The sequence below is a fragment of the Enhydra lutris genome, unplaced genomic scaffold (assembly GCF_002288905.1).
Source record: "Enhydra lutris kenyoni isolate GAN:26980312 unplaced genomic scaffold, ASM228890v2 scaffoldscaffold2, whole genome shotgun sequence".
In the NCBI taxonomy this organism is placed as follows: Eukaryota; Metazoa; Chordata; class Mammalia; order Carnivora; family Mustelidae; genus Enhydra; species Enhydra lutris.
Window position 1 is genome coordinate 45,751,542 of NW_019154086.1, and position 12,286 is coordinate 45,763,827.

The 12,286-nt window shown below is 34.2% G+C and overlaps 1 protein-coding gene across 5 annotated transcripts in view; it reads left to right on the forward strand.

Moving 5' to 3' along the window:
- LOC111147901 (5'-3' exoribonuclease 1) overlaps positions 1-12,286 on the forward strand; it is a 104,155-nt gene that overhangs the window by 15,466 nt on the left and 76,403 nt on the right. For 4 of the 5 annotated variants that reach the window (XM_022504168.1, XM_022504173.1, XM_022504185.1 and 1 more), the window contains exons 6-13: positions 1,138-1,220; positions 3,394-3,481; positions 3,564-3,732; positions 4,455-4,522; positions 4,836-4,973; positions 7,167-7,233; positions 7,441-7,546; positions 11,562-11,651. In XM_022504168.1, coding sequence (XP_022359876.1) covers positions 1,138-1,220; positions 3,394-3,481; positions 3,564-3,732; positions 4,455-4,522; positions 4,836-4,973; positions 7,167-7,233; positions 7,441-7,546; positions 11,562-11,651 — 809 coding nt within the window. Of the gene's footprint in view, positions 1-1,137; positions 1,221-3,393; positions 3,482-3,563; positions 3,733-4,454; positions 4,523-4,835; positions 4,974-7,166; positions 7,234-7,440; positions 7,547-11,561; positions 11,652-12,286 lie in introns of those variants that run through there. The other variant, XM_022504187.1, reaches the window with a different exon arrangement.

Below are 12,286 nucleotides of genomic sequence, written 5' to 3' on the forward strand. Positions count from 1 at the left end.
AGGTTCTAAAACAATTGGAAAATGAACTCTTTTGCTATAGTTTATGATCAACAGATCTCTGTGGTCTTCATACTTGACTGATCCTAGTGCTGTGAATAGTCTTTCGAGATCAGGTAGAGAGCGCTTTTTACCCTCATGTTGATATATAACTTTCAATAATACCTGATCTGATAACTCCAAGACCCAGATAAATTTACTATGCTTTTTTTGTTTTAACTTTTTATTATGGAAATTTTCAAACATAAAGTAAAGAATACAATAAAATGAAACTTCCTATGTCCTTTATCCATCTTAAATAATTTTTAGCTTTAAATAATTTACCTTAATATTAATTTTCATTTTCTTATTCCTAACCATCTCTCTCCTTTTTCCTACTCCCCTTGACTCTTGAAGTATATCCCAGACATTGTATCACTTGGTCTGTAAATATTTTGTAATGTTTCTCTAAAGGAGAAGGATTGTTTTTAAAAAAATAACCATAATGCCATTATCCTACATAAAATAAAAATTAACAATCAGTGTTTTATATACAAATAACCATTTGGTATTCTCATTTCCCTGATGGCTTCGTAAATTTTTGATGTTGTTTTGTTTGAATCAGGATTGAAATAAAATAAACAATATATGTCGCAGTGGTTGATATGTCTCACTAGACTATTTGATTTCTTTGGGCATTAGAATACTATATGAGAAGATTAAATGAAAATGCCCTTTTCCAGTTTTTTTTAATTTTCACATATTAGAGGCATTCTGGACTCTAGAAGAATACTACATTCATCTGTCATGGAAGAGCTACAGTCTCTAATTTCTTATCCACTCCCTCTGGCAAATGGAAAGGTGTGAAAACCAAGAGAAGGTTTTGGGGATTTGGTGTGTTGGGGGTTGTGTGTGGACAGAATGGCAGTTATAAAGGTCATGTGAGTCTAAGGTAAACATTTTTTCTTAGAAAAACACACTTTATCCCATAACTAATAAGTGGATCAGATTTTGAAATTTGTATATTTAATGTGCTAATAAATTGTTTTTTTTACTAAATAAGCATTTGTTTTTCTATATTGAAATGTTTTTTAGTTTGTTTCTGTAAACCTGATAATATAAAAATTAGAGAATAGAAACTTTTTAATCATTTTTCAACAGATTATGCTTGGATTAACAAGTCATGAGGCACATTTCTCTCTTTTAAGAGAAGAGGTTCGGTTTGGTGGCAAAAAGACACAAAGGTAAATTATATTGCACATAAGGAAAAGAAAGAACAGCAATTAAATTAAGGACAGTAATCATCTAACAGAAAAATGATCTGTAAAAATTTTCTCCCATTCCACAGTTGATTTTTTACTCTACTTTTAATGTCATTTGATGTACGAAATTTTTTTAATTATGCCAATGTCCAGTTTATTTTTCTCTTTTATTTCTTGTACTTATAATATAATGCTAAGAAATTGCCAGATCTAATGTTATAAAGCTTTTCCCCGTTTTAAGAGTTTTGTAGTTTTAGCCCTTACACTTAGGTCTTTGATCCATGTTAATTCTGTATATGATGTAAGGTAAGGGTCAGCTTCATTCTTTTGCATGTGAATATCAGTTTTCCCAAAACCACTTGTTGAAGAGACTGTCTTTTCCCCCATTGAATTGTCTTGGCACCTTGGTCAAAAATCGCCTGACCATTTATGCAAGGGTTTATTTCCGGGCTCTGTATTCTATTGAATTGATCTTTATGTTTGTCTTTATGCCAGTACCACTGGTAGTAAAGTATTTTGATTACTGAAACTTTGTAATAAGTTTTGAAATCAGAAAGGGTAAGACCTCCAACTTTGTTCTCCTTTTTCAGGATTATTTTGGCTATTTGGAGTCTTGTGAGATTAACAATTTTTAGGATTTTTTTTGTTTGTTTTTGTGGAAAACATCATTGGGATTTTGATTGTGATGACATTGACTATATAGATTTTTTGGCTACTATTTACAGCTTCGTCATAAGTCTTCTAATCCATTAATGCAGAATGTTTTTCCATTCTTTAATTTTTTTCTGCAGCATTTTGTAGTTTTAGTATATAAGTCTTTTGCCAGCTTTTTTTTCTTACTTGTTTTTCCTTTTATTTAAAAAAAATTAATGCAGTCACCATGCTATACATTAATTACATCTCCAGGACTTATTTATCTTATAACTGAAAACTTCCATCTTATGACCACCTTCCCCTATTCCTCACTCCCTAAGTTCAGTTTTTTGCCTCTGTTTTTTTCTTTTGTCTTCTTGGTCAAGTTTATTCCTGTGTTTTATTCTTTTGGATGGTATTCTAAATGGAATTGTTTCTTAATTTCTTTTTTGGGTTATTTGTTGCTGGAATGTAGAAACACAGCTGATTTTTATGTGTTGATCTTGCTTCCTACAGTTATACTGAATTCATTTTTTGGTCCTAGTAGCTTTTGTGGATTCTGTGGGATTTTCTGTATATGGACTCATGGTGTCTGTAAATAGAGATAGTTTTCTTCTTTTTCAATTTGTGTATCTCTTATTTCTTTGCTTGCCTGATTGCACTGGCTTGGACTTCAAGTACAATGCTGCTGAATAGCTATAGTGAAAATGGGCATCCTTGTCTTGTTCCTGTTCTTAGGAAGAAGGCCTTCAGTCTTCTACCATCAACATATTAGATGTGAATTTTTCATAAATTCCCTTTTTTATATTAAGGAGATTCCCTTCTATCCCTACTTGGCTGAGTACTTTTATCATAGAAGGGTATTGATTTTGATAAATGTTTTCTTTGCTAGTTGATTGTATGGTATTTTTTCCTTTGTTTATTAGTGTGATCTATTACATTGATTTATTTTCCTATGTTGAGCTGTCCTTGTATTCCTGGGCTAATCCACTTGCTCTGGTATCTGATCTTTTTAAAGTACAACTGTCAGTTTATATTCTTACTTCTGGTTAAAGTTGGAATATTGGCCAATAGCTAAGGTATATAGACCCCTAAACCAAGCCAGGGAAAGATAAGAGGAAAGAAATGATGGTGCCTCACCATTGAAGCCTTAGACTGTACTTCAGTAGGCAGAAAAGTATATATACTCACTTATCTGTATGCTTTATGCTGGTGGCCAACCTTAAATGGGCCAGATCCCATGGTTTCTCATATCTGTTGTATCTTATTTAGGCTTTCTTAATTCTGAGCATGTTTCCACAGAAAGCATAATGCAGACAAATTATTTTGAACTTTATGTTACATCTATTATAATTATACTTTTATGTTTATACTACCTTGGAGATTTCATATAAATTACATGCCTAGATTACACGAATTAATTATTTTCTAATGATAAGTTTTATTTTAAGCATTGCTGCATTTTAAAATTTGAGCCTTAAAGATATAATTAATTCTTTGTTGATCATCTGACTAATTACAGGGTATGCGCACCAGAAGAAACCACATTTCACCTCCTACACTTGTCTTTAATGAGAGAGTATATTGACTATGAGTTTTCAGTACTGAAAGTAAGTATTAATATAGCTGTGAACCAAAGATGTGTTAGAAGGAATTTCCATACGATTTGATTTTTTCTCCATTTTGCTATAGGACAAGATCACTTTTAAATATGATATTGAAAGGATAATAGATGATTGGATTTTGATGGGATTTCTTGTTGGGAATGATTTTATCCCTCATCTACCTCATTTACATATTAATCATGATGCACTGCCTCTTCTTTATGGAACATATATTACCATCCTGCCAGAACTTGGTGGTAAGAAAAGTTTAATATTCATTGGAGGCTACTTTTATTAAGCACTCAGCTAATCCTAAAAATTTCACTCAGTTTATTAGATTATTGCATGCACAATTATATTAGGGAAAAAATTGGGGGTTTCCTTTGGTCTAAGGCACCAAGCTCTGGGATTGTAATTTTCAGTGGCTCACAAGCAAAGAAAATGACAAGTTAGGAAGCCTCATGTATTGATATCTGACTCATCTCTGCCTTTGATTGTTTAAGAAAGCCATCAGAAGTTGTTGATTTCACTTATTAAAGCACAGAAGTTCATTTTTCTGAATGGATAGGTATTGAAGTATTTAATAGGGAAAGCTTTTTCAATTAAAATGAGGAATCGGTAAGCAATGGTGAATGCTGAATAAAACAGATAGCAGAATAGCAGGGTATTAGTTCTTCTCAAGTTAACATATTAAATGAATAATCTGGATAGATTTTAGAACATATTTAATTAACTATTAGCAGATGTCGGAAATGTGGGAGGATTATTATGTGAACCTGGAATTTCTTTTATTTTGCTTTAGTTGTTACATATTTTATATTATAATAACATCAAGTTCATAGAAACTAGAGTCAGTTATATAGTTTTTTCTTGATTAGTCGAGTGCCAGTATTCAACATTTTATAAAAAGAGTTTTATAGAATTGTTTAGAAAAAATAGTGTCAGCTTTTAGTACAAATTTAGATTTTGTTCCTTTTAGGTTATATTAATGAAAGTGGGCATCTCAACTTACCTCGATTTGAGAAATACCTTGTGAAACTATCAGATGTAAGTAACTAGATATTTTTATTTTCTTGTCCCAGGTAGAGATAAGTGGTCAGAAACCAGTTACATAGTGTCGGAAGAAAAAGTTTTGGTACTTCTACTCCAATTGATCATTCTTTTATAATTTCACCTAATTTTATTTTTATCTGCTTTTTATTTGTCATTTTCAGACTAGTAGATGAGGTCCCCATGTACACAAAAAAGTAACATTCTTTGATTTCCTATGCCCCAGAAGTAGCAGCTGGTAAAAGTTTGGGTTGTATTTTTCCAGGCATACTCAAATTATTTTTAAATGAATTTAAATATTTCTGTACAGTTTGATCGGGAGCACTTCAGTGAAGTTTTTGTGGACCTAAAGTGGTTTGAAAGCAAAGTTGGTAACAAGTACCTCAATGAAGCAGCAGGTGTTGCAGCAGAAGAAGCCAAGAACTACAAGGAAAAGAAAAAAACAAAGGTGTTCATTTTTTTAGGTGTCCTTTCAATTTTTTAGCTATAAAAGTAAAGCTGATATTCCTTGTTCCTCATTTTCTTTCTTATGGTTTTTAGGGTTGCCTTATTTCATTTTCATTTCTTATTTTCTCCTATTGAACATTTAAAAAGATTTTTTTGGTTTCTTCTCTATTAGATCCTGTCATTTAAATCTGATGTTTAAAAACCAACTTCTTATTTTTTACTTTTGAAGAAGAACATTGTGTTTTCTTTGTTCATTCATCCTATTAATAAGTGTAGAAAAACTTCTAAATAAAAGAGCCCAGAAAATTAGTTATCTTTTTAAAAAATGCAGGTATTTATAGCATTTAATAGTGAGACATCAACTAGATCAGTGATTTTTCTCTAGAAATAATTTATATATAAAATCATATACAAGGTGCCTGGGTGGCTCAGCCATTAAGCTCAGATCATGATCCTTGGGTCCTGGGATCCAGCCCCTAATGGGGCTCCCTGCTCAGCGGGAAGCCTTCCATTCCCCCTGCTTGTGTTCCCTCTCTCACTGTGTCTCTCTCTGTCAAGTAAATAAATAAAATCTAAGAAACAAAACAAAAAGGGGCTTCTGGGTGGCTCAGTGGGTTAAAGCCTCTGCCTTGCACTCAGGTCATGATTCCAGGGTCCTGGGATCAGGCCCCTCATCAGGCTCTCTGCTCAGGGGGGAGCCTGCTTCCCTGCCTCTCTTTCTCTGCCTGCCTCTGCCTACTTGTGATCTCTGTCTGTCAAATAAATAAATAAATAAATAAATAAATAAATAAATAAAACTTTAAAAAAAAAGCAATAGGCTAGTTTAAGAGTAAATAATAGCACAATAGCTAATGCTAGTGCTCAGTAATTAAATAATTATTTATTATTTTATTATTGTTAGAACAAATAAATAATAGAATCAGAATATGCTAATACCCTATAAAACATCACTAATAAGCTCTAAAGAATGTCTTATATGTGTTAGCTCAGAAAATAAACCTCTTCTGAAATTTTCCTCAGCCTATTGAGTTCTGATAAAATTGATGAGTTTCCTGCACTCTCCTTGCCATACTGGTTCTATTTAGGTTCAAGGCTAGTAACTCTTGCTCCAAAAGGGCATTTATCCTAATTTTCTCTAGTGTAGTCCTTCTACTTGATTAGATTTTTCTCAGTGAAGCTTAGGAGCAGTCCATTTGAATTCTACTGTGTTTTTGCTCTTAAGGAAATAGTCTCAGAAACTTTTTGGGAATCTGTACTTTACTCACAAAACTTACACATCAGTAATCCCTGGCTCCACCCATCTCAGCCCAGTCCTTAATCTTCACAAGACTTCTGGCATATGTAGTTACTATTAAAGACATTGGCAAAATGGGAGGAACTAGAGGAAGAGCCCAAGCACAGGAAGTTAGCTGAGACTCTAGTTTGGATGAACAAAGGGAAATGGGAATAAGGGAGTAGGAAGAACTAATAAAGTCACTGGCAGTAGATAGGCAATCAGAAAGTAGAAGAGAAGAGTTGAGATCACAAGGGCAGAAAAACAGCTGGGCAGGAATATGAAGAATGTGATGAGATGGGAAAACTATAGAAAAGCAAATGAGTTGCATGAGAGAAAAATTTAGAAGTGGAGATAGAAAACAGTTATAAGAATGATGAAATCCAGGGGCACCTGGGTGGCTCAGTGGGTTAAAGCCTCTGCCTTTGGCTCAGGTCATGATCCCAGGGTCCTGGGATCAAGTCCCACATTGGGCTCTCTGCTCAGCGGGGAGCCTGCTTCCTCCTCTCTCTCTCTCTCTGCCTGCCTCTGCCTACTTGTGATCTGTGTCAAATAAATAAACAAAATCTTTAAAAAAAAATTGTTTAAAAAAAAAAGAATGATGAAATCCAGAGATACAGAAAACATGTAATATTTGTAATCATTGGATTCAATTGTAAACAAATAGATTATATTAACTCAGTAGGTGAGAATTACCTATTACATATTTTTGATAGGCCTGAATATTAAGTTCTACATGATAAAGATTTAGAAAACAAATGATATAAAACCAAAACACTTACATAGCATTTGCAGATTATTTTTTGAATGAACTTTTACAGTGTTGTCACTTAAGGATCAGTCAGTTCTTTCTAGTATTTTTTAAATCTCTGTATTCAGTTATCTTGCCATTAATTTTATGTTGATTTGTAATTTTTGTAGGGCCAGGAAAATGCCATTTGTTGGGCTGCTTTAGACAAAAGTGGAGAAGAAGTGGTAACTTCTAAGGGTGAGTACAAACTCTGTATTCTTTGTTTTTTTTTTGACAGGATAGTTAATTATCTTTCCTTAGTAAATACTAATTCAATAATATTGGATAGAATAGATTTCTATGTTAGTTTTTAAGCATTTGCTTTGATAAATATTTACCAGACCATAGGTAGAAAAACAGAATATTTATAATTTTAAGCCACTATTTTTCTGGCTTTTTTTCCAGATAATTTAGAAGATGAGACTGAAGATGATGACCTATTTGAAACTGAGTTTAGACAATATAAAAGAACATATTACATGACGAAGATGGGAGTTGATGTAGTGTCTGAGTACGTTTTTACCAATGCTTTTACTTTAAAATAGAAAAAATTAGATTTTGTGGTTCTTCAAAAAACAGCATAATTTTGATAGTTAAGGTAGTGGGCGAGGAGAATTTTTTGGTTATAGAAATTATTGTAGTGTCAATCTTTCAACTGCTGTGGTTTTGGAATAGGTGATAACTGACATGTGTTATATTCCTGTAGTAAAAAAAAGTTGCCAAGTAGGGACACCTGGGTGGCTCAGTCAGTTGGATGTCTGCCTTCAGCTCAGATCATGATCCCAAGGTCCTGGTACCGAGTCTCAAGTCAGACTCCTTGCTCAACAGGGAGCCTGCTTCTTCCTCTGCCTGGTACTCCCCCTGCTTGTTCTCACTCGCTTTCTCTTTCTCTCTGACAAGTAAATAAATAAAATCTTTAGGGGCACCTGGGTAGCTCAGCGGGTTAAAGCCTCTGTTTTCAGCTCAGGTCATGATCCCAGGGTCCTGGGATCGAACCCTGTGTCAGGCTCTGTGCTCAGCTGGGAGCCTATTCCCACCCCACACCTGACTGTCTGCCTACTTGTGATCTCTGTCTGTCAAATAAATAAAATCTTAAAAAAAAAATTAAAAAAATAAAATCTAAAAAAAAAAAAAAGTTGGCAAGTAGAAAACAATTTGTTTTTTTCCCCTTCCATTTTCTAGACTCCCGTCAAACTCATCTCAAAAGCTACCTGGCTTAGCCCCAAGTTAATAATCTAGCTCAAAAGTTCCTTAAGAATGGGGCACCTGGGTGGCTCAGTGGGCCGCTGAGCCTTTGGCTCGGGTCATGGTCTCGGGGTCCTGGGATCGAGCCCCGCGTCGGGCTCTCTGCTCAGCAGGGAGCCTGCTTCCTCCTCTCTCTCTGCCTGCTTGTGATCTCTGTCTGTTGAATAGATAAATAAAATCTTTAAAAAAAAAAAAAAGAAAAAGAAAAAAGTTCCTTAAGAAGTTGACCTCTAGAATGGTAGATTTCATACTTTTAAACTGCAACCCACAGTATGAACTATGTATGTTTGTATTTATTTAATTAAAATCTTTAGCAGTTACCAAGTACCAAGTGTTATTCTAAACATTTAAAAAATATTGACTTACTTAATTCTCACAACAATTCTTTAAGATAAATAAGTTATTATTATTTTACAATAGAAGAAATTAAGGAATGGAAAGGCTTTTTTTAAGGCAGGTTCATTTTATTTTTTAAGATTTTATTTTTAAGTAGTCTCTACACCTAGTATGGGGCCTGAACTTACAACCCCAAGATCAAGAGTTGCATGCTGGGTGCTTGGGTCGCTCGGTCGTTAAGTGGCTGCCTTTGGCTCAAGTTGTGAACCGAGAGTCCTGGGATCGAGGCTCATGTCAGGCTTCCTGCTCCGCTGGAAGCCTGCTTCTCCCTCTCCCACTTCCCCTGCTTGTGTTCCCTCTCTCACTGTCAAATAAATAAATAAAATCTCTTAAAAAGATTTTATTTATTTATTTATACTCTACCAACTGAGTCAGCCAGGCACCCCAACGATTTGAGAAGCTTAAGTGACTTGCCCAAGGTGGCATAGTCAGAGACAGAACCAGAATTTGAACATAGGCGATCTGGCTCCTGCGTTAATCCTCTCTCTCTCTTTTTTAAGTTTATTTTTTTAAGTAATCTCTACACCCAGCATGGGGCTCAAACTCACGACCTCAAGATCAAGGGTCACATGCTCTACTGACTGAGTCAGCTTAGGTGCCCCCAGTTAATATTCTTTAACCACTGGATGAGACTGCTTCTCCTTAAGAGAGATAAGAGTTTCATGAAATGCTTTGTACCCTTTTACTTGCTTAGATATTATACTTAGATATTTTCTATACTATAATTTTTACTTTTCTTTTAATATAATAAAGCACTAAATATTAGATCTTTTCTGTAATCTGCCCAGAGATAGACTTCCAGACATTGCTTTATGTACGCTCAGACTGTCTTCCATTCTAGTCTAGACGTAGTATTTCTTGTCTCTTTTCATACTGACCTCCAGGAACTAGAGGTATAGGAATTCTAGTACAGTTCACCAGCTCATTTGAAGCTTTGTCAAGTACCATTAGCATGTAAGACTTGAGAAATAAAATATTTAAAATAGTTATGCTTTTAATATTTTATTCCTTAATCCTTATATTTCCTTGATTACAGTTATGTAGCACTGTAATACCTGCTGTAGGCACTAAATCCTTAATTTGATAGCTAACAAATCTTGTTTTATTTCCCTTCCTTTTTATATATTAAAATGTAGACTTATGAAAATAATGATACCATTTGCTTGCCTAACAAATAAGCAAATCTTTTAAAATTCTTATATTCAGTGTTGGTCCAGAAGCAGTGATGGTAGTATTCTTTACCATTTACTGGTGAAAATATAAATTGGTAAAATTATTTTGGGAAGTACATATCCAGAAGTCTTTAAAATATTTATCCCTTTGGAGCTGCTGGGTGGCTCAGTTGTTAAGTGTCTGCCCTGGGGCTCAGATCATGATCCCAGGGTCCTGGGATCAAGCCCCACATCCAGCTCCCTGCTCCATGGGAAGCCTGCTTCTCTCTCTCCCATTCCCCCTACTTCTGTTCCCTCTCTAGCTGTGTCTTTCTCTGTCAAATAAATAAATCTTTATGAAAAAAATATATTTATCCCTTTGACACAATAATTCTAATTATTAATCTGTCTTAAAAATATAAACTTAAACACAGAAGATCCTTATACACAAGGATGTTTATTGCAGTTTTTTATAATAGTACAAAATTAGAAATGATCTACCTGTCCTCATAATCATGTCTGCTTCCCCTGTATCATACCATCTTGCCATTACTCTGTCTTCAGAATCTGTAGAACTGCTAAACTGTTATTTATAAGAAGTTTGTAACAATTTAGGAAGATACTTATAGTATATTATTAAGCACAAATTTCAAAAGCAGGACACAAAATCATGTATACAGTATACTCTCATTAATATTGAACAAAAAACCAACCAACCTAGGCATAGAAAAAAGACTGAAAGGAAACATACCAAATATAATAGTGATTGCTCTAAGGTGATTAAAAATGCTTTTCTTGGGTGCCTGGGTGGCTCAGTTGGCTGAGCGACTACCCTCTGCTCAGGTCATGATCCCTCAGTGGCAGGAATGGAGTCCCGCATCGGGCTCCCAGCTCCATGGGGAGTCTGCTTCTCCCTCTGACCTTCTCCCCTCTCGTGCTCTCTCTCACTGTCTCTCTCTCAAATAAATAAATAAAATCTTTTAAAAAATGCTTATCTTCATTATCTAGATTTTTAATAATGAAAACATTTTTTAATGAAAATTTAATATGTTTCATTTTCAAAAGTGTACCTCCTAGAAATATTGAGATCTGGAATTTCTAGCTGGCATCTCTACCTAAATTTTGGTAATAGCCACCAGCAGGTTTATGGCTACTTTTTGGCTTTCGTCCAAGTATCATGGGTGTGTGGGTGTGTGTTAATGTATTTTACCTTAAATGATGGTCTTTGAGAAAGAAAGGATTACAGGGAATAATATTCTGTAAATACAGCATTTTTCAAAGTGTGTTCTAGCTGCTATAACCAGATTCTGTGATCTTCCTGATTTCCTCCTATGATTTTTCTTAGGCATCCTCCCAGCTAAAGTTTCCCATTCCTGTTTCCCATCACACCCTAACTATTTAGGACAGTAGTAGTGCCGCTTTATTGAAAGCTTCATGGGCCAAATCCTCAAACTTTAAACTGCAGGCATAGTACCTTGACTGAATAAATATGCACAGTAGGTTTAAGTATTGTGATAGACAGTTTAGGAAAACTATAAGGCAAACCTTTAACCTGACAGGATGGAATTTGTTTTAAATACTATTTTGGAATTTTTCTGATTACAATTTTTAGCTTCTTCATTGATTATATAAAACATGTGAGGGAGAGTGTATTAGCAGATATCATGCTCTAAAGACAAATGGCCTGTCTTCAAAAATTAACATTATAATGAAAATATTCTTTTCCATTTTCAGTGACTTTCTGGCTGATCAAGCTGCATGTTATGTTCAGGCAATACAGTGGATTTTGCACTATTACTATCATGGAGTTCAGTCCTGGAGCTGGTGAGGAATACAAACAAAAATAAAGTTTTAATTTTAATTTTAATTTTTAATTTTTTTTTTTTAAATAATGGTTTGTTCTCCTGTAATCTCATTTGGAGATCTCTTTTCTCTTTATTCCTACTTACGGTGGCATTTTTAAAAAGATACATACAACCAAGTTTAAATGAAATATAGGTAATCTTTTCTTATATGAAAGTACTTTTTAAAGACCTTTGTGTACAAAGATACTTCCAGCCCTAGCAGATGACCAATGATGAAACCTCTTTCAATCGAAGGATTTAAAATTCTCTCTCATAATGAATCAACTGTGACAGAGTCTTGATAATTATTAGGTTTGAGTAATAGTTATATAGGGCTGTTCATTATATTCTTTGTTACATTATTGTGTATTTGAAGAAATTTTTCTGTCAAGAGTGATTACTAAAGAATGGGTTATTTGAATGTAAGACTGGGAAGGGTAAAGAAGAAGAAAGAAGAATTATTTACTTTTCCTAGAAATAGTAATAATTTTCCATTTCTCCCATGTTTCCTATTCCAGAAAGTTATGTCTACATTTCTAAACCATCCGAATAGAAAAATAACAAAGCAAAATATGATGCAGGGAAAAGTAGAGACTTTTAAGTGATGAAAATTGT